The 21,942-nt window shown below is 48.4% G+C and overlaps 1 protein-coding gene across 15 annotated transcripts in view; it reads right to left on the minus strand.

Moving 5' to 3' along the window:
• Window positions 1-791: 791 nt before the first annotated feature.
• SEC31A (SEC31 homolog A, COPII coat complex component) overlaps window positions 792-21,942 on the minus strand; it is a 39,814-nt gene continuing 18,663 nt past the window's right edge. For 2 of the 15 annotated variants that reach the window (XM_050710679.1, XM_050710678.1), the window contains 13 exons: window positions 20,619-20,745; window positions 19,474-19,619; window positions 17,534-17,707; window positions 16,803-16,976; window positions 14,064-14,156; window positions 13,288-13,414; window positions 12,372-12,728; window positions 9,021-9,068; window positions 7,604-7,662; window positions 5,415-5,681; window positions 4,921-5,040; window positions 2,256-2,327; window positions 792-1,535 (listed from right to left, as the gene is read on the minus strand). In XM_050710679.1, coding sequence (XP_050566636.1) covers window positions 1,356-1,535; window positions 2,256-2,327; window positions 4,921-5,040; window positions 5,415-5,681; window positions 7,604-7,662; window positions 9,021-9,068; window positions 12,372-12,728; window positions 13,288-13,414; window positions 14,064-14,156; window positions 16,803-16,976; window positions 17,534-17,707; window positions 19,474-19,619; window positions 20,619-20,745 — 1,944 coding nt within the window. In that variant the 3' untranslated portion in view covers window positions 792-1,355. The remainder of the gene's footprint in view (window positions 1,536-2,255; window positions 2,328-4,920; window positions 5,041-5,414; window positions 5,682-7,603; window positions 7,663-9,020; window positions 9,069-12,371; window positions 12,729-13,287; window positions 13,415-14,063; window positions 14,157-16,802; window positions 16,977-17,533; window positions 17,708-19,473; window positions 19,620-20,618; window positions 20,746-21,942) is intronic. The other 13 variants (XM_050710682.1, XM_050710680.1, XM_035555560.2 and 10 more) reach the window with 7 other exon arrangements.

Genomic DNA, 21,942 nt, shown 5'->3' on the forward strand with positions numbered 1-21,942 from the left:
TAGTCCTATGGCTTTTTAAACTCCTGTAACAAAGGGAGTCCAGTTCAATGCTTTATGTTCCCAATTATAAGAGTTTATGAGGTCAGCAAATACCAGAAAGGAAATAAGATTAAGCTCAATTTTGTGAGAGGAACGGAACTGTTGTCCCTGACAAATCTATAACTCATTATCAGTTTAAAGTCACAGAAATTGTCTGTGAATTGCATTATTTGTAATATTTCTTGCGATCTTCACTGCTAAATCTGATTTCCACAGACACAGACTCTAGGTATTTTTCATGAGAAGCAGTTTTGCACAGGCCAAGTCCTGTTAATTTTTTTTTTCTTCCAAACTGGACAATCCCTTCCTCCAACTGTTCTTCCTAGACATGGCACACTTGTTTGAAATGTTTAAAACTTAAATCCAGCTCCAACTGAGCTGCAACACCCACCCCACCGCTCTTGTTGCTGGCCAGCAGAAGCTTGGCTGCAGTTTCCCAGCACAGCACGTACTTGCGGTGCAAACTTGCAGGGGACTGCAAGAAACAATTGGCATCTTGGTTAAATGGGGAATATCTACCTCACTGTACAGGTGGCTTAAGCCACTCAGCATTATTTCTGCTCTTAGCCTTTGAAAAATGCATGCAGATGCGTTCAGAATCCTTGAAATGTAAACATCTCAGTGTAAATGTTAAGCAGAGCTTTTTCATGATCCATGCGAGATCAACATATCCTTGTATCTCTGAAGCAAGATAAAGCTGCCCCACTGTAATCCAGGTTCAAACTCTCCAAGTTGCACTTCATCAAGACACATTTTAATAAATTAACGTTTATTGAAAATATCACAGTAGCCTCTATTTTGCTCAGTTTCCCCTGTGCAAAATTAAGCTATTTAACATGTAAATTGTTATAACAGATTTGCAAGCAGCTTCATAAAATGAAAGACCAAATACACTTATAATAGGATCAGACTCTTTAATCCGGTGGATAAGGAACAGTGGGGTGCAGGGGAAGAATCTGTTTTAGGGTCTGATACACAACCTATCTTTTTGTTTTCACACATACATCTGTTATTAAAAGCCGCCGTTTAGCAGTATAACATGCATCTAAAAACTGACAATACAGGGTATCATCCATTAAATACACTATTTGTAGACCAATCATTAGGGATGAGGAAACGATTAAAATAAAAAGAAAAGCACCAGGGCTCCAAGGCCTGCCTAAAATATTCTGCAGGGAGAGTGTAATGCCATTTGTCAGCGCTCTACTGCAACATGCCATGAGGACTAGCATTTGGTCCATTTCTTGCATGTTTGCTGTAGAAATGCACTTCTTTGGATAAGCCTCCATTGCGGGCTTTGCAAGTGCAGGGTTTCTTCAGACACCCAACTTATTGGCCTGGGTGAGGACAACTTTCAGAACGGGCATGAAAGCCGAGGTCTCACTGAAGTTGCTGGTGCTGACTATGTGCGTGTGGATGTTCAGTCCTTCCATGTAGTTGCGGGTTTCGATGCTCTTCACAATGTTGTGCAAGCCGCTGACGATGGTTGGAGAGAGCTGTAAGGAAGCCACACAAGGCAGCTCAGCACAGAGAAAAAGTAACAGTGCTAGAACAACTTAAGTCCTGAAAAAGTAACAGTGCTAGTTAGTCCTGAGTGCAATCTCTGGCCCTCAAGGAGGTGCAGGAATTAGGTCCTTGATTTAAGGATAGCAACCTTTGGAGGTGCTCCACCCTGGGCACAGCTGCTGACAAGTGCGACAGCAGCCTTCAAGCAGAAGATAGCACTACAGAGGTACTAAGAGATATAAAGCCAGTCTGTTATTCTACCACAGACCTTCTGGAAGCCTTTGGAAAAGATACCAGATCTTCAAACTTCTGACTTCCAATCAAGTCTGTGAGCCTCGGATGTCTGCAACATATTTTTTTTTTTTTGACTCCAGGTTGCATGCATCTCACATTCCCTACTGGGAGTGGGGAAACTCTGTTGTCCGATTCTGCCAGCTTGGGACTGGGACCCTCCTGACGCAATCCCCCTATTGCCTACTGCAAGGGGCTCTGCCCTCAGTCCCTGCACAGGGCCATAAACACTGTGACCCCACAACACTGCCAAGTCTGCACAGGCACATCTGAAGCACGCTGCCGGAAATGAACAGTCACAGTGGCTACATACTGCAAAGGGGGCCACGACAATTCCTAGCCATAGCCTCCAGTATCTGATGGAGGGTGAAATGTTAAAAAAAAAAAAAAAACACAAAAAACACAAAACACAAACTTACTGTTTGTTCCCTAAGTTTATCGTATAGACATTCAAGGCGTTTATTCGCATCATCTAGTTTTCTTTTGGTTTGCTGCAAAAGAAAAACACATTAAAAACTAGCAACAGTAAGGACACCATTCTGAGCTGATTCCACTGCAAAGAAGTCCATGTAACCCATCAAATTCCTTGGTTGAAAACATTTTGTTAACACAATTTTAATTTTTCTCCCCTGGTTTTGCTAGGAAAGACCAGATGATATGACCGCAGTTCTCCACCTGCAACTGTTCTCATTACCTATCAGGTATAGTAAGCTTTACAGGTACATCCAAAGGGACACTTGCAAAACCCGCCGATATAGCTGGTGTGCCAAGTGACAAAAGCACGAGTTGCAGCAGGAGCACTGTTTTATGGTTCACTGGCAAAGCACTGTAACAGTTGGAAAAAATATTACCGGAATTAAATATCTAATAATGTCATGGAGAGCTTAGGGGCACATGCAGTCATTGAAGCCTGAGTATGCACAATTCTGTTATCATTTACAGCAAATTCTAGCTGTATTTTTCATTATATGACTAGTAAAACCAAAAACTTGTTTATAAGTTTTCACTGTCAACAGAAAAACTAATAGCCTAATCGTACCTGTTCTTAAAGATTCTTTCCACTTCCATGATAGAGTGAACCACCCATTGGTGTCTCTGGGATGACCTTACCACAAAAGACTATTAAAATAATCCCATTAAATTTCACATGGAGTGCCACTGCAACTGCTAGGGAAATGCATTTTTATCCGCTTGTTTTTACAAACAGCTACGGAAATAAAAGATTTTAGGCCAAAATAACAAGAAACAGCAGAAATAAATCATCCAGGTTACAATTACAAAAGCAAAAAGAAGTAGAAGGTCAACAGCAGTAGAAATGGTATCAGTGCATGTAAGTACTGGAACTTTCTCCTCCATCAGTACACACATCAATACATCTTCATCTAGGGTAGTGCCATCTTGCCTGGCTACTGGGAAATTTTCCCTCGGTTAAGTAATTGCAGAGAGAAAACAAAAGCCAGGGAATGCTCTAGCTCAGGTGTAAAGACAGGCTGGTGGCTGCCTGCTGTGCCAGAAATTATGGGAAGCTGCTTGGATGGCAAAGGGCGTAGAGGAGAACACAGGCCACAGATCTCTCGTGCCACTTGTGCAAGTCCCCTCAGCAGTGGCTATGCTGTCAAGGGACTGAGGCACGTACAGAGAGAGCATGCTAGGAACGGCTAAGGAATGGCCTTTTGGACTTTGTAATGCCCTCGGATACATGACCTTCCTACGTTTCTTTCAAAACCTGTGAAAAGATCCATGAGTTTACTTGATTTTACAAATGGCTAAGGAAAGGAAAAATAACTTGTGCTCCACATGCAGCAAGACATCTCTCCAGCCACAGGAAATTAGGCACAAGTTGAAGTTGTTTGTTCTCCTGACTCTCTGCTTCCCATTCCAGCCCTAAGCAGTAACGCTCTTCATGTACCCATTTTCCCCTTTGGTATACAATGACTGAGCAGTGCCTGCGCATGTGCTGACAACAACTGATGGAAACAGTCAGGGCAGTGTTTCTCAGCGCCACGTGCCAGGAACGCTTGCTCTGCCTAAGAACAAAGACTGAACAAGAAGCAAGGAAGCAAATTGTGTTGGCAGAGCAGAAAAGCAATCCCTGGGTACAGATGTGAACTGAATGCTTTTGCCTTTGTTGTGTGTCTAGGAGAAGAGGGAAGACTCATTCAAGGAATAAAAGGTCAGAGGGCCTCCTGCACTATCTGGCTTCTTCTACCCCTCTGTTCTACAGGGTAACTTTTAAAAACAAGATTTTGAGCAACCAAAGGCTGTTGAACCTTATGGGCTGCATCCAAAGCAGGGTTTATGGCCTCTAAAAAGCTCTGCAAAGGAGGAATCGGGTGAGTCCGCCATGAAACTGTTGCGCTGAGACCCAAGGGGGAAAGAAGTACCTGCAAACATCAAGTCAAAACTAGAGAGCCAGCTGAAATGGTACAGTAGACCTAACGCTAGTGGCGTCGAATGCCCAATATACTCCCACAGCCACGGAGCTCTCTGACAGCTCAGCTCCTGGTAGCACAGAAGAGTGAGTCTGGGCTGCTGACCGAGCACAGGGAGGCCCCCCTGACACCCCCAGCCTTCATCATCCACCTTTCAGCATGCAGCAGGCGTGAGGTGAACCGTCAGCACCTGGGCTGTGGGGCAGTGTGTTCTTCACTGACTGCTGGAGATAAATGAGAAGCTTGGAGATGGATGGCTCGCTCAGAACGAACCGACTGCCACAGGATATGTTTTTCCTGTCCAGCTCCAGTGGCTGTGTTACAGCCCATAACCTTCCACTCCTCAGCTACTCGTTGTTTCCTGCAGCGGGTTATCACCAACAGGATCTCCTTGGCTGTGAACAGCACCACTGTGCTCTGCCCATGCTGAGGACAACAAGAAACCACAGCGAAGCTGCTTGGGCAGCTGGGCTGTCAGCAGGGCTGCGCTCTGCCCCCGAATTCCCACATGCCCTTTGTACGTGGCTTTTCTACGCATTGCTTGTGGCTGCTCAAAGCAGCCTTCTGACGGGCTGTGATGGCCAGCCTAGCTGAAGCTACCAGTGCATGCTCCTCAACACAGGGACACTCTGGGAACACTGCAGAGACTTACTGGATCGGAGGCAGACAGCAGGCACCGCTGGATAAGAGCTTCAAATGTGGTCTTCAGAATAAGGTGCTCCTCAGGGATGGGCTTCTTGGTTATCTTCTCTGTTGGCAGTGCCTGCACGTGCTAAGAAACAGAGCAAGTCAGGCCTCCCAGATCACTCTGCTACCGCACGTCCTTTTTAACTAAACCCAGTCGCACTACTAGCCAGCTTGGCACAACTTCTACCTCTTCCCTGCGGGTGCGTGGAGGTGACATGATGAGCATCTGCTGCCACTCCCTCTGGAGTTGCAAAGGAAACAGCTCGTTACTCCATATTACTAGTGAATTAACTGCAAAGAGAGCAGCTAGGCGGAGGCTACAGGAGCCAAAGGCCTTCACGGCACAAAACTAGTGCTTAAGAACTCTGCAGAGCACGTCTGAAGTACAGCAAGCCTCCCATCCCACAGGCCTCTGCTGACGTCCAAACCCCCCACCGCCAAACAGCGGGGTCACGTTACCTGGATGGCGTTGCCAATTGGGGCCCCCGGAGCCCCCTCGGTGCTGGGTTTGGAGACAGCGGGAGGAACGATGCACGGCCCCAGGGGCTGGGGGGCAGGCGGGTAGGGGCCCTGCAGTGCCGGCTGCCCCGCGGGGAGCTGCGGAGCCTGGAAGCTGGGAGCGCCCGCGGGCGGTGCCGGAGCCTGCTGCATCTGAGACTGCGGGTCTGCCAGCGGGGTCATGATGGGGGACGTGATGGGGACCGGGGGCATGAAGTTATCGGGGACCTGGGGAAGAAGGAACAGCGTCAACACTGCTGGTGGCAGAGCACAGCATCCAGCTCCCACCGACTTCCCCACGCCAGCACCTGGGAGCTCAGCCAGGTGAGGTGCTGAGCCCCTGCGGTACAGGGTGATACCCCGCATCGATGGCGATACAGAATCCCCTTCCTCTGGTGGCAGCTGCATGCAAAGAACCACCTACACCTGTATCCGTTCTTACCATTGGTCATTATATTTAGATTTTTGTGTCTTGCTTTCCAGACTACTTTTCTGCCCATGCAGTACGTAGGTCACAGCTAGCAACACACACCGAGAAAGCTTCTGAAAGGCTTTCAAGCTTCTGGCAAACAGGTTTTCACTGAGACAGATTATGAGCGCAGTTCAGATTTGTCCCTGAGCATCAGCCAGTCTTTACTTGTGGATATTTTGGAAACATTTGGTAGAGAGAAGAGACAAGAAAATGAGCTGCTAGTCTCTGCTACAAATCACCTGGGAATCCAAATGAAAAGGAGAGCTCCCATGCCTATAAGCACGTTTCTTTGGGTGCGCACAGAGAAAATGAACTATTACACAACACTGAACGCGACCCTGAAGGAATGATGCCAGAACTAATCTAGTGGTTTGGGACAGCAAGAAACATATTCCCGTTACTGCATCACCACCACTTATAAATACAGTGAATCACAACGGCAGACTTTTGAGAGCAAAACAGTAAATCCTTAGTTAGGGAGAAAACAGTTGAAAATTATTCTGTTGGATGAAATGCGAGACAGTCCTGCTTTTTTACGATAGCCTATGTAGAGTGTCATTTTGTAATAGCCCATCTCTACCTCACGCAGCGGACATGAGCATAACAAGTGTACGAACATTTCGGACAGGGCTGCTCAACACTCACCTGGGCAATGGGACTAAACACGGCTCCTCCTTTGGAGGGGAGCCGACCCCCAAGCCCCAGCTGTGGCAGAAATTGTGGCCGTGATGCACACACAGCGGTAGCAAAGGCCCTGTTGGCAGAAGGATTCTTCTCAAGCCCTCAGGTCTGGCAGTTGTTCTCACTGACAACTCTTCCCCTCCTACCCAAGAATCTGAAGGCCTGAAAGGCAGCTTGCTGCCTGTAGGACACGTCCCAGCACTGGGGACAGCCAGGAGCACTCAAAACACCCCTGGACTGTCCTCCAACAGCTTCAAAACCAGCCGCAGAGACCAAAACCCCAGGCTCACAGGAGACTTCTGCCCTCGCCTTGGCACAGACCTTATCTTGCCTGCTCCAGCTTTTTTTCCTTGTGACGAACACTTCACATACTCCAGACTGTCTTGCTTCCCAACAGCACCTGCAAGTGATACTGACTGCTGGGGAGATAGGCAAGACGAAAGCAGCACCAGGGGATGAAAAGGCTCACTCTGCTCTATGCCAACCATCCCCAGTCATTTTGTCCTGCTATAATCTAAATTGTTTTTACGGAACTACATTGTCTGTACCACGAAAATTATCTTACTTTTAGCAGATCTCTCAGGGTCCACCCCTTAATCAGAATAAATTTCTTTCAGCTCCAGCATCGTCAGTAATCTATAACAATTTGCACAGCCTCATCATTTCGCTTAAGTATCATCCCTGGAAAAACTCATCTGCTTTACTGCATTGAACACAGTCCAAGGTATTCTCTTCATTCAAACCAGAATCAATGCTGTTATCAACAACAACTCTAGAACAAAATCACCATCTCTAGAGGCCTAACCATTTTGAGAGAGATACCACATAGTGCAAACGCGTGAAGGCCACGTTCTGTTCACAAGGCGTGGCTTTAGTTTGCAGCTAACCCTTCTTTTTCCTTCTCCTGCCAACAAGCTTCCCCAGAGCAGGTTAAATTACTGCTTTTGAAATGGTCAGCACTCAATTGTTTCGAGGCAGGACTTCCCAGACTGAATACCTTTTTCTTCTTCGCAGCCCTGTTCAGGGCAGGAGGGTCATTCCAGCCGTTCTGAGGCCCTGGGACAGAAAGAAAACAGATACCGTGAGTACCTCAGAGACGGTGCTGCCTCTGAGCCCAGCCAGGCTGGCTCCCTGCCACAGCTCTACCAGCAGAGTCTCGTTTTTAAACAGCATGTCTCTTGCCAGATAACTGCTTTAAACAGATGGACCCTGTGAAAAGGCAGGCACTTGCCTACCATGGCCCAAACACAGCTCTGCCACACAGACCGCCTGTGTTAATACAATTTGACGGTTACCTGTGAAGGTTTCTCCTGCCCATATGACATTAGTCATCGGTACTTTTTTTCATACATGTTCCCCAGCAACACAACACGGTAATTACAGGCATAAGAGACAAGGGGAGCCTTAAACGTTTCCAGCCCAGATCACCCAGCCACCATGGAGACACACGGAGCCATAAAGCCAGGTTTCTCCTGCCAGCGATAGCAGGTTTATGGGTGCTTTGTGCCCTGCAAGCAGAGCAGAGCTGCTGGATCAAGGCGACCAAATCTAGCCTGGTCCAACACAGCCAATTTGTTTTGAGCTGAAGAACAACAGAGGACGTCTGAGCAGATTCACTCCCAGGCCGGGGTGGTGTTCTGTGCCAAACCTTTTGCTCCTCAAGCACACCACGCTCAGCGTTAGCGAGTTAGACATGGGTCCCGTCTCAGCGCAGAGCACGTGCCATCGGGACCACAGCATTTTCTGTCAGCTTTACCGTGGGCTCGGCAAGCCATCAGGATTTATTGCACAAAGCCACAAAAAGCCCAAACCAAACCCTTGCCCAATGGACTTTTTCACCACAGCGTTTTTCACTTAGCAAATGATCAATTCACCTCAGACAGCAGAACATAACACCACTGCAGAATTCGTTCAAGTGTTCTGAAATTTCATTTTCTCCTGTGCTTTTGTTGAGCAAGTTTCACATCCAGAGCACGTTGGTGGGGTAAATGAAAAGCAAATTAAACCCCCTTTCACATCTGGTTTCTTGTGAACCAAAGGCAGTACCAGCGTCCCCGGGGCTCTGCTCCTCCCTATCACCAAAATCCCTTCCCAGCGTATTTCTGATACAGGAAGTCTAACTTCTGCAGTGCTGATAGTGCTAGCACATTAAGAAAACCTCCCAGTCTGATATTAATTTCCTGGAATAATTTGCTTTAAAAAAAAAAAGGGGGGCAAAACAGCATTTGATTCTGTGGTTAAAAACTCCAGATATGTTGTTATTGGTTTTAATTAAGGAATTAAAGTTTGACTTGATTAAATTTTAATTGGCAAACAGCATTGCACTTAATGTTCTCCGAGAAACGTATGCATTATTGATGTTTGTTTAATTAATTTCACATAGTGGCTGTAATCATTTTCAGCGTAAGAGGTACCTAGTTCACCTGCCAGGGGAGAGGCCTGGTCTTGAGCTGGTAGGTTTTCTGCAGATAAAACGCAAAGAGAACCAAAAAAAAAGTTTTTCTTAAAAACTAATAAGACAATCTGCCTGTAATTTTAAATGAGCAATTTAGTTTCAATAAGCATGAGAAGTCAGGAGAAAAACGCCTAACTTAATTAAAATGTCAATTGAGAGACAGGAGTCATTTGACCAACCCACCCTGTGAAATTGCTTTTGTCTGTCTACCCCGAAAACAAATCCCTTCCTCTCGCCATGCAGTAAAACAGTGTTTCTAGTCACTTCTAAGAGAAGTTGCGGAGTCCTGGCCCACTTCTTTATCTCTTCCTGTGTTCTCATCTTCTATTCCCGCAGGCCAGCACAACTGACAGACCATTACTCTTAGCAACCATCTTCTCACCATCACTTTACCATTGCAGAAAGTTTTTCAGGAGATGTTTTGAGGGTTTGACTTCAAGGTGGATGTCACCTATTTTCCTGAGTCAAGGCTCTCGTTTGTACCTTGGAGAAGCAGGAGCCTTACACCTGTGCGAAAAGATGCTCTACCTGCTGGCCAAGCAACAAATCCAGATGGCACCACAGAGCCAACACATTGTTCACCACTTCAAAGAGAAGAGAAACACCAGGATTTAACAATCCTTGTCCCTGATGTTGGTCTGATGTGCCTGTAGCTCTGCTGCAAACACGTCCCTTAGCTCACAATATGAAACAAGATTCAAGACCCTGAAAACTACAACTCCCTTCAAAGCAGGTTCAAAGAGAGATGCTGAAAATGAAAATAAAGATGGGCTTAGTTGCTGACTGGAGCCTAAGTATGGCTTGACATACTCAGGTTGTATACACTTGCAAAAAATCTGAGATCTTAATAGAACTGTTTATTTTTAAGTGCATCTCTAAACCCAAACCAGTTCACAGGCTGGGTGCTATTCAAGACTCCGAATTTTAGATCATTCTCCCAGCCACCCTTAATGAATCGCATTTGCAAAGTGAAACCTGATGTTCCTGTACCAGACCACCACAAAACCCAGAAGCACAGCACTCCAAAGCCATGACCAGCGCAGCTACATGCTTTGCATCACAACAGACAGAGTTACAGCTAAGATTTATTGCTGCAGTTCTGGGGGATCTTATACCAAGGCACCTTGCCCTGAGCAGTGTTGCTTTTCTGGAAGATGTGTTGCTGGCGAAGCATATAAAGCCTAGACACACTAATTGCAGCATTTACGCAGCAAGTTTTTTTTCCCCTTCCTATTTGTGTGTTTTTTTGAAAGGAGTAATGTATAAATGAGAAGGAGACAGAGTGTGCTTGTTGGGTACCTCTACCTTCTCGACGGCTCTCTAGCTGCAGGCAGCGGCTGCGCGCCAGTAGCCCGGTCCCGGCACACGTCGCAGTGCCCTGAAGCCCACCCCTGCCACACAGCCCTGGAAATCACACTCCAACTGGGTTCCTGAGGGCCTGGCGCCTCGTGCCGGCTGCCTTCTCACCACGGCTATGGGGAGAAATGCAAACAGCGCTGGCGGTTTCTCAGAACAATGTGTAAAAAGCACAGCAGTCAGCTCTTCAGTTTGGAAGGAAACATGGCAAGGGAACGCTGATCATGACTACTTCAACTTCCCTTCTATTACAGTGGCCGAGGACAGATGTGTGAGACCGCAGCCGATGTGAATTGCACAAGGGTGTTAAAAATAGGCCGGTGTCATCCTCGCTGTCCGTTGTTTCTACTGCTGGGGAAGCAGAGAGCCTCCCCTGCTGAGCGCGCACCACGGATCACAGCACCGCGCCGTTAACGCCACAAACCTCGTGAGCGACCACCTCCAACGTGCCTGCCAGTGACGCAAGCACAGTAGTAAAACGGACAAGAACAAACAGTTTTCTTGCTCCCTGCATCTATCTGGAGGTGCAGGAGCAACGCTGTCTGCATTATCGTGTACTGCTCCAACCCCTAGGCCCAGGACCCTTTCCAACAACTCTTCCTTTACATTTTCATTAATCCCTCCGGCTTAGAGATTCACGTCTGATTTGTCCCATAACAAAGGGACGAGGGAGGTCCCAGTAGGGTATCTGCAAGGGTAACAGAGAGGACACCAAGCGTGGCTGCAGGATGGAGGGAAAACACCTCTTCCCTGCCTCACAGCCCCGAAGGCTGCGTTCCTTTGTGTTTCTTACTGGAGCACATTTCTGCAAAAAACACGTGCCTGTGAGCGAAGGCAGTGTGCTCACGGTGTGCTCCCAGCCTCCAGCAGCACCTACTTGCAGGTCTGCTGCCAACACCAAGGCAAGATGCCTCTTCTGCACTGCGTCACCCCAACGACAGGGAGTCACAGTGTGGTCCTTAGGGCCAGCCAGTCAGCGTCCCTGAAACATCCCTCAGATCCTGCCTAACATCCCCTCTGCTCTTAGGTCTGGTCCTTGACTCTCCAGCTGGACCCCTGGACGTGAAGCACGTTTCCTGCAAGGCCCGATGTACACCAAGCTGCTGTTTTAACAGGGCTGCCAGCCAAGAGACAGATTTGTTAAACTCAGCAAGGTCCGTGTCCCACAGCAAGCACAAATACATTCCGGCAGTCCCGAGGGCCGCCAGGAGACATCGCTCCTCACCTTGGTGTGTGCTCAAACATGCTCTTAGGGCCAGGCACGCACAGCTGCTTCTGATTAACATTTGGGAAAGAGGCCATGTAAAAGCATTTCTAAATCACTTCTGATTATCTTTTAAGGCATTGACAGCTACAGTAAACCCCACTGTGCTATGTGGCTAGGGGAAAAAAAAAAAAAAAAAAAGTGAGCTGATGCCACAGGAAATGCCATTTGAATTAAACACGCTGCCAGTCCTGGGCTTGACCTGCTGCTCACAAAACAGGGACAAGCTGACGAATTCCATTTGCAGAAGTGTTCTGCGGGAATAACTGGGACTTGCTCTGCAGCAATTATGAGAACTCGCTCGTTTTTCTCTTTCGCTCAGCAGGTGGCAGGTTTTGGTGCCAGCCTCAGGAGGTTAATGCCGCGCCACCACCCATCCGCTGGATACGACAGCCTCCTAAGGAGACGATGCTGGAGCACCACGTCCTGGGCCACACGCAAGCTGTGCGCATGCAGGGAGGTCTCGCTGGCACAAGGCAGACCCAGCCTGATCAGGAAGCCCTGGCTGCAGCGACACGACCGTAGCATCACCAGATGCACAGAGACGATGACACGTGGTTTAGAAATGCTTTCAACTGGCACAAGCCAACTTGGTACAGAGCATTCACAAGGCAGTGTGCACACAGGCATGTGAGCTACCGAGCTAATAAACCCGCCCTCTCCCCGCCTGCCCCCCGTCCAAGCGCAGACCTGTTCTCTGGGATGCAGGAAGGTCACTGGCTGCAGGCAGAGTACCTGTTGGTCCAGTAGGCAATGCATAAGCCACAGAAGTTGCTGGAAGTCCTGGCCTGCCATGCTGAAAGGATGCACCAGAAGGAGGGAGGGGGAAGGAAGAGGCAGGGTTGGGGCCGGTGGGGGAGGGCTGAGGCTGCCCCGGGTACAGCGGGGCGGTCGCAGGGTGGGCAGGGGCAGAGGGCAGGTAGGGAGGGGTGGTGTTAGTGGCAGGGTTCGGGTAAGAGGCTGAAGCAGGGGCAGAGAGAGGCTGCTGAGGCTGATAGAGAGCTGGTCCCCCCGTTCCGAAAGAGTACTGCTGTGTGGCCTGATATGCTACAAATGGAGAAAAGAAGAGATTCAGTCAGTAATTCAGGACAAAGGGGCACGTTTTCTCTGCTTCCTGCCCCTTCCACCCTCAGACCAAAGCCCGGCGCTCCCAGCACTGCCAGCCAGCTGAGAACCGCTCCCAACCTCAGCCTCGCACTGGGAGCCAAGGGGGAGGATGGCCTCGGCTGCAGGGAGCCCCCTTCTCCTCCTCCCCTGAGCCACCACGCCGCTCAGCAGGGTTCTGGAACGCTGCAGTCCCCACGGTGCCTCTTGGAAGGGTTTGCATCAATGGCAAGCCTATGCCCAGGAAGTGAACCACATCCTCGGGGAGCCAATGCAAGCTCACAGCCTTTCACCAGGGGCCCCGCAGCTCTTCAACTTCACCATCTCTTCTCCACCCATCTCTTGAGGTCACCTCAGGAGATTCTGGCCAAAAAGCATCGGACTGGCTTGGTCTAAACCCTCCCAACGCCAAGGAGGGGGCTGGCTGCCCCCAGTAACGTCCCCCATTATCCCCTGGCCAGTCCAGCTGGGCGGGAGGGAGAGGGGAGCTGCAGCTACTCACTCTGCGGGTACGCAGGCCGGGCCCCTGCTTGCGAGTACATGCTGTACGCTGAGGACGCGGCTGGCTGCGGCGCGCTGGGGTTAACGGCTCCCGGCATGATGAATCCTGGAGGAGGTGGGTTGTCTCCCTGTGAAACGAGGAAAAAGCGTGGGGGGAGGTAGGATTTAGTCAGTGATGGTCAGCAGCGCCGAAGCAGAACCGTAACGAAATCATCAGTTCACAGTTAAGAGGCCTGAAGCCACCTTCCCTGAAAAGCCACCGACACAGGGGCAAACACTTGCGTGACACAAAGCACAGCCTGCATGTGCAGCGCGACTTCAGCAGCAGCAGAGGAGCACGCAGCTTCCTGCTCGAGGCAGAGCTCCTCGCCAGCACTGCCTGCCGCCCAGCGAGTCTGAGAGAGCCCTGCCATCCACAGCTTTCAACTGAATGACTTTCACATTAACTCTGACGCGTCACAGGAGAGAGGAGGGAGAAAAAACATATTGTCACACTTGAAATATCCCAGTGTGGGGCACGGACTGGACTCAGATCACCCTGAGCTACCATGTGAGGCCTGCCAGAGCCACTCATCTGGGTGAAGGTGAAAAACTGAATTATTATCTTTTTTTAAAAACAAAAATGTACAACAGAGGATGCAGAGGAGCAAAACCTGAGTACAGTGAAAGCTGCTGCTCCTTCCGCCTATCCGCGCCAGACTGCATCAAGCACGCAGCCTGCACCGGGGGACTTACGGGGTGGAGCAGGGGCTCAGAGAGGAGTAATGAAGGTTATACCTGTGTGTCAGAGGGACATCCTGCAGGAGGATGGCTGGGAAGGGCAGTGGGAGTTTTGTTACTCCAGGTAGTGACAGTAGGGGCAATTCTAACCTGAATTGAACAAAGAAACACCAATCATGGAAAACAAAACATTAAGAAAGTCTAAAGGGTTTCACAAACTGAGATGCAAAGAAGTGAACAGAGAAAGGTTTGCATGCTGGCACTTCCAACAAAGCCAAAAAAAATCACACAGGAAGGAGAAAAAGTGCATTCAGGACTGCTGAAATCACCATGCACTGGAGCCGAAGTAAATCACAAAGTGAAGATGAAACACAGTGAAGAGGAAGCTACAAAAGGCTGTGGAGCGAGTGCAGTGTTACATGTGCCAGCGAAGCTGGGTTTGCCCACAACATGACTACTGCTAAGCCCTTTTTATCACGTACTCCTATTGCATCCTATTGTGCATCAGGCTACTGCATGGCACTGAGCATCGCTAACCACAGCTGGAAATCACAAATCCTTTGTTACATTCAAACGTACTGCTTCACACAAGGCATTTAAATTGAGCTTCTGATGCATTAAAGAAATTAAAATCTGAAACTAAGCTCTTGCACAGGCACAAACATCTTAATGCTAACTGCTTCTCCCTGAGCGCAGGCGGAAGGAAAGCTCAAACAACTTTGGTATGTCTTTCTCTAACCCCATGCAGTGCCAAGGCCAATGCTGCCATCAGCTGTACAACAGCTGCTGTGAACGTTTGCATAAGGCTTTTAACCCTGGAGTTATCTAAAAGATTTGTCCACCCTCCATCATTTGTGCATTTTTATTTGAAAAAAATGAAAAACGGTGTGAAATCCTCTGACAAAAAGAAATGGAAGTTTAACGATATGTTCCTATTAGGGACAACAATTACAGAAATGCCGCCTCAAGCTGGAACAAGCGAATATGGGAGAGGGAGTTAGGAGACTCTTATCAAGTAGAGATGGAGCACTGATGGCATTAAACTAGGATGCTACTTAGTGTCTTTGCTAACTACGGTGCATTGTGCAAATTAATTAAAGCAAGAAGCCTTGGGCCCCTTACCAAGGTCAGTCTCCTAATAAGAGTGTGAGCCTGCCTTAAGAAACTGGTAGAAACTGGTCCTGCGGATGGACAAGAGCCAAGGAGCAACTGAGTCTGCACAAGGACAAAAAGTCAACCAGCGGTGACGAGGAAGAGTCATCAATCTTCATCCCCATGACCCCCGACGACCACCACCAGAATACACTGTGCAAGCACAGACGGGAGGAGTTTATGGAAATTACTCCTTGGAACTAATTTTAATATGAAGCGGGGACAGATTATGAATATGTATAGGCTCATCGTGAAACTTCATGCGTATGTAACTCTTTGCTGCATATAACCACAGCAAATTGCTGTGTCAGGTGTGCACGACTTCGGTGGGACTACCCCCCGTGCTGCCCAGCGCTGAATAAACATACCTACTTTACAATCTTATTGATTGTGGAGTCTGTTTTCCGCAAGTCAAATATACCCACTTGCTTAAAAGGGAAAAAAAAATCAACCAAGAGATAATAAGGCTTAAGTATGTAATTTGTTTCCATTCTGGTTCACCAACACACCACTGGGCACCTCTTGGACCTGGCCCTGTCTGCTGCAAGCCCTTCCTGTAGCTCCTGCTGAGCACAAAGCCAAAAGCACAGAGGGCAAATCCCTCAGTGTGCTCCAGGGCCTGTGATACTTGCAGGCTTTTAATCATGTGCTCAGCTTTCTTAAATAATAGCTTGAGGCATTTGGGAGACAGGAGGAGAAATGGGGGGCTGTGTTGTGAAAAGCATTGCTAAGCTCATGCCATCTAGAGGCAAGGTGCTGTTTTCCACAGCCAGAAGGGAAACGTAGCATCGCTTCTCATTGCAGCTCATTGGTTACAGGAAGGGAGGTCAGACAGGCAGCACAGAATAGCTGAGTTCATTATTAGCAGCAATGCATTTAACATCAGATACAATTGTGTTAGCAAGGTAACGCTGTACAAACGGGATGAAGGCTTTGTCCCTTCAGAAGGCTGCCTTGTTAACACCCTCAAGAGAAGGCAAAGGCACCCCCAGTCATTAAGAGGGAGAGAACAAAGCCCACCTCCCCACCTCGTCCCAGCCGTTCTCCCATCCTGCCCCCATTTTTCTGTGCTCCAAGTGCAGTGACACGCCTGTGCCTGCACCCGCCTCCTCTGCACATGGCCAAGAGCCATGCCGTGAGTGCAACTCCGCTCTGCAAAAAGCTGTGGCCAGCATCCCGCCTCCTAGTCTGATGAGCACCATCCTCAGCCTGCAGGTAAAACCAGGGCACCTGCCTCCCCAGTCCTCCTCTTCATCCCAGCACAGCTCCCAGCCCCCACAGTCCCATACTCACCTGGTCTGTCTTCTGGCACAGCTGACGCTCAGCCCAGGCCTGCTACCATCCCACCTGCCCATGCTACCTACACTCCCCTTAAGCATGGTCAGGAGGGCTTTTCAAACTCATCTTCAAACCCAGGCTACTTGACAAGGTGTGAGGGATATTTCCAGATGATGAATAAATAAGGCATCCGCACTGATTGAAGAGCAGCACCTATCATTCCCGCCCCCCCCCCCCCCAAGGTTGCTTGGAAGGTGCATCTCAGAGCCCCAGCATGGCCCAAGAGAACGGAAAACAAAGTGCCCTCTGCATCATGCTCCAGAACCCAAGCACGATGTCTTGCAGCAACTGCCAAAAACCAATTACCTGTTGGTAATACTGCTGTGCTGCGGCCTGAGGCCCTTGCATCTGCCCTGCCACAGGGCCAGCTCGTCCTTTGGGCATGGGCTGTCTGTCGTACGGTGCCTTGACGGCCTCCTGTCTCACCGGCAGCTCCCCTTGGGCTCTGCAAAGCCTGTCCCGTAACAGCACGATGTTTGGCTGTGGACAGAGGACAAGGAAAGAAGGTTAACTGCACTGCCCACCACCCAGTGCATCCCACCGAGCAGCTGACCAGCCACACGCCAACAAGCTGCCTCTAAGAAGCCTGCTCTGCTTTACTGGACTGGAATCCATCTTTCCTTCAGGAGAAAGGCAGCTACTGGGCCAGCCTTACTGCCATTGGGAAACCTGCACCTGCTTCCCTCCTCAGGCTGCATCGCTCCCAAGCCAGCCTGCCTATTAACACCAGCTGATGGAAGAGGGGAAAATGAAAGAAAGCAAAGAAGCAAGTACCGAGGTACACATGTACCTGGTTTGTACCAGCAATGACAGCCTTGTTGGCAGACAGTGGCTGCAAGGATGAGGCTAAGAAATAAAGATGGAGAAGAACAAGGCCATGCTGCCAGCTCAGCAAGGTCAACAGCCTGACCACCACACTGAGGAGTTTTTCCAAAGGCAGTTTTGCAGGTGAACACTGCACTACACAGAGATCTTTGCTTGATCAAAGTGTGCCTGTTAACAGTGAGGGAGGAGCAAGAAGCCCAGAGGCCACATACCTGGTTGGTGCTGGCGGGCAGGAAGGTCAGAGCTGCAGCAATGCTGCCCTGGGCAGCCAGTAGGTTGGCGTACTGGCTCATCTTCTCAGCCAGAAGGGCCCCCACAGCATTCGGGTCCACAGCCTGGGTGAGCTGCACAGCCTTGCGCAGGATCACGACTTTCTCTATTAAATCCTAGGAGGTCAGGACAAAGGAAACAAGAAATGAGAACAAGAGCCAACCCATTACTCAGCAGCCCTACAGGATCCTTCTCACCCGATGAGAAGTCCAGGCCAAAAGTGCAGGTTTGCTGGATGGATGCCCCTGTGCGCAACGTGGGACAACAACAGCAAACAGCAACTGTGCACCAAGTGCCTTCAAATGGCAAAGCTGTGTCAGCTACATCTCAATGCCAAAAGAATAAGGTTATTAAACAGGATCTCAGGGCCCTAGCAGCATTGAGCACGTGCACCAGAAGAATATTCTTTTGTAAAAACTTCTGGTGAGAGCAGTGAGCCTGGATGGAAATCTTCACGCCCATCACCACTATCAGAGTAGGGCTATTCAAGCCGGGGCGCTTTTTATCTGTTTGCAGCATTTGACTAAGTCAGTTCTTAACCACCTGAATCAAAAGCATCTAACACTTGCACTGGGAGACTTGTCTATGGCTTTCTGGCTGTTACTGTGAGGAGGGTTTTCCCAGTATTCACCAGGAATGCTCCCTGTCTTGCCTTCCTTGTACATCCCCAACTACCAGAGGTGCTCTGGGCTGGGTTTCTACCTAGTGCTAAATTACAGAAACATGTTCCTGGTAGTTTTCTCATCTTCTCCTATTTTCTTCCTCTAACTACATTTATATTGCAAGGTACTGCAAATACTCATTTGCCATCATTCAAATCTAATGACGGATTTAAAAGAGTGCACCACAAAGGATTTCAACAATACTTCGCTAATAAGGAGTGTTGACTGACTATTCAGTAATAGACTTGCATTTGTCCTAACGAATCAGTACTTCAAAAAAGGCAAGTAAAAAAATTATCACAAAACCCACCAGCTTGTAGGACTTTCAGCCGTTTCTTACCATAGTTAACAAGCACACCAATTACGACTTATTTTTCAATATTACTGAGAGAGCAAAACAACGGAATCAAAATGTCAATTCACACAGAAGTCAAGTCTAACAAAGCCACCACACTCAAGAGATGGGTAAGAACTTTTCACTTTGCAAGTGGGGAGAAAAAAATAAAGTAATATCCAAATTACTCCAGTCCCTTTAATTTTCTAAAGATAGAGAATTACAGCAAGATCAGGTAGCATTACTTTGAGTACTTTCTAAAACTTGTCCTTCAAAGGCCGTGAACAGATGGAAGAAACTAAGATTACACTATAAAATAAATTACTCAATAATTGCTTCATTTCACTGTCATCAATCCTCCTATTCTCCCAAGATATTTGCTATATGTGATGTATTTCACTGCTGGAAACCAAACCTCGTATATGCAAACCCCTAGAGACAACGTTCATGAGAACCCTCCTACAGTTTTTCTCTACATTTAAATCATATTTATTAGATTTCTCCCCCTTAATATTTAAGCCATCTATTCCAGAAACAAAAACATACAAGTATACACCTATTGCAGAAGATGTGACCATTCCAAGTCACTTCTTTACAAACGCACTCTAGGCCCTCAGACTTCCCATGGGCCTCTTATACAGAAAGCGTGTTAGCCCGACCCCACAAAGAACAGAACAGACCCCAGGCCCATCGTGTCTCACCAAGTAATTTCTGATACCATATATACTTGTCATTTCTACTAAAAACACCCATTCCAGAAGCAAAAGTTTTGCATCTTGGTAGATAAGCAGCTATCTTCATCAAAACTCTACACAGGTCATTTGATTTAAGCACCATAGGATCCCCCTCTGTTACTTCCAACCTCTTTCGTCACAGCAATACCAACCTGAAGAGACAAGGGGCTGTTTCCATCCTGAGCTTTGGTCCAGCAGGCAACAAGCTTTTCCACATTGCCGGCACAGATATAACAGAGACAGGCCTGCGTCTGCAGAAGGCTGTCCCCCTCGCTCTCCAGCCTGTTACCCAGGAGATCTAAGGAAAACAGGAGCAAAGATGATGCTTGTTAACCACCTCGCAGATCTCCCCATTGCTACTGGCACACAGGAAGCTTTCAACACCTGTTGTGCATCTCCTTAGCACCATGAGAAGAAATATTGCCTCTGGGCTCCATCAGTGAGGACATACTTCAGTGTCCAGCACAGGTCACCTCGGCGGGAGCTCATGTTGTGGCAGCAAGGACTTGCCAAGTGCCTGCAAACCTGAGGCACATCAGAGAGGACAGTCCACCAGCTGACATGACAGAGGACAAGAGGCTGGGGCATCATCACCCTCTCTATCATCTGCTTTTTGTGGATCCTCACTCAGAACAGTGAGCACATGACAGCCAAGGAACTGCGAGCAAAGCTGTCAAAATGCTCAGGGCTTGTGTGTGCTGAAACACGTCTGTACAGCTCGACAGACACCGTGGCTGACATCTAAGAGGCACACAAGCATCGGACATGTAAGTATTGGCAATAAAACTTCCTTATGGATTGCGCAAACCCGGCCAACTGCCTGCCACACAGCACACGAGAAGGCAGGCATGCTAATTGCTCAGTGCCTGGGAAAGAGCGCATCTTCCTCCAAGTCAAAACACTGTCGGTAAAGAGCGAAGAGCTTTTCTAAAACATTTCCGCTTGTGCTCCATGGAGAAACACTCCAGGAAACTGATCCCTTGGCTGGGACACCTGTCACATCAACTTTGTCAGAACCCATTTTGAAACAGAGACCAGTGGCTGTGCACAGAAGGCAGTGCACAAACACAGCTGCTTGGAGGTGTCCCCTCTGGGCCCAGAAAAACAGGGAACATACAAGAAATACAGTACCCCAGAGGTTCCTCTCCTCCTCTGCAATGGTACTGCAGAACTGCATGACCCATCAAAGAAGCTAGTGAGGCATTAAAATAATTTACCTGAAGGGAAAAAAACAGCGGCGAAGTGTAGTTTTTGCATTAAGTGGGATAAATATCATTGGTCTGTAAAGCATCCTTACCACAAAGGGCTGCAAACTCATCCGGCCTGGCATAAGTGAGCACAGCAGCCAAAGCCTCTCTCCAATTCTGCAGATCACAAGACTGCACGATCTCCTTCCAGTTCTTTGTTACGACTGCAGTGATGAGCTGGGGCCAAAGGAGAGAGACCACAGTTAAGATCTTGGTAGGATTTCCTTTTTTTTTTTTTTTTTTTCCCCAGTACAGTGTAATTTCTATCTACTGATTGACTTATTCCCACTGCATCTGAGCTGGCTGTGGTAACCTGACCCTTCACTCATGCACACAGGCTGTCTATTCACAACCCCTGAAAGTGAAATTCCAGTTTCTTCCGTCTCAAACTCCGCCTCCAGTTACTCTGCTTCAGACAAAAGACAGGCTTGGCAGCTGTGCTTCAATCTAGCGAACAATGCCCTTGTCATGCCAAGAGTTCAAGCTCAGAAACAGCTGAACAAGCGCTAAGGGCACAGTTTGGGCCAGAAAAGAAACACCACCACCTGAACAACAACTACAAGGTCATAACGACAAGGTCATCGCATACTTGTTAGCGCAGGCAGAGATAACTGGTCAGCTCTCCATAAAAACACCTTTTTCTAAAGGATGAACTCAGTAAAGCACACATTTCCCACCCGGTACCAAGTTCTCTTTTGTTTAGACCAAATGCAGCAAAGAAGCTGGGGGGAAGAAACCCTGCCGAGTGTTAATACTTGAGATTCTCCTCTTGTCATACTAGAAATGCAAACCGTTCCCATCTCAAACTGGCTCACAGATGGTGACCAACAAAATTCCACCTAGGGGCTGGCTGCAGCTTGTGAGGCTGGGTGCTCTAACTCCCCAAATGACCGTGCTGTGTGGCAGTCAGTCCTGCTCCAGGAAACTACTTCAGCAGCTGCCCAGTTTATAGGCTGCCTCCCGCTACTGCATCAAACACCCTTCTTTGCCAGTGGACTGCTGAAGAGTAACAGGAACTTTCTCCCCTCCTGTAAAAGCACCCATCCTTGCTAGACACCAACTGTCCTGTGCTCTTCTAAGGCCACTTCTCCCGTCTCATCCTTCTTTTGCTAGTCACGTCAGTACTCACAAAGGAAGATTTAGAAGAGCAGCGTCAGCAGTCCCTAGCATGGCAGAAATCTGACAAGAATCAATAACTGGTTGGCCCTAATATGCTGTCTCCTGCACACAGCAGCAGCGTGCTGAGATTACCTTGTATATAATTAGCTACCTTCTGTGCACGCAGCGAAACAAAGCATCAGCAAAATCTGTTCAGATTGATCCCAGGCATTACTTAAAGCTATTGGCACTGAGCACAGATCCTGCACAGCACCT

The sequence above is a fragment of the Cygnus atratus genome, chromosome 4, assembly GCF_013377495.2.
Source record: "Cygnus atratus isolate AKBS03 ecotype Queensland, Australia chromosome 4, CAtr_DNAZoo_HiC_assembly, whole genome shotgun sequence".
NCBI lineage: Eukaryota > Metazoa > Chordata > Aves > Anseriformes > Anatidae > Cygnus > Cygnus atratus.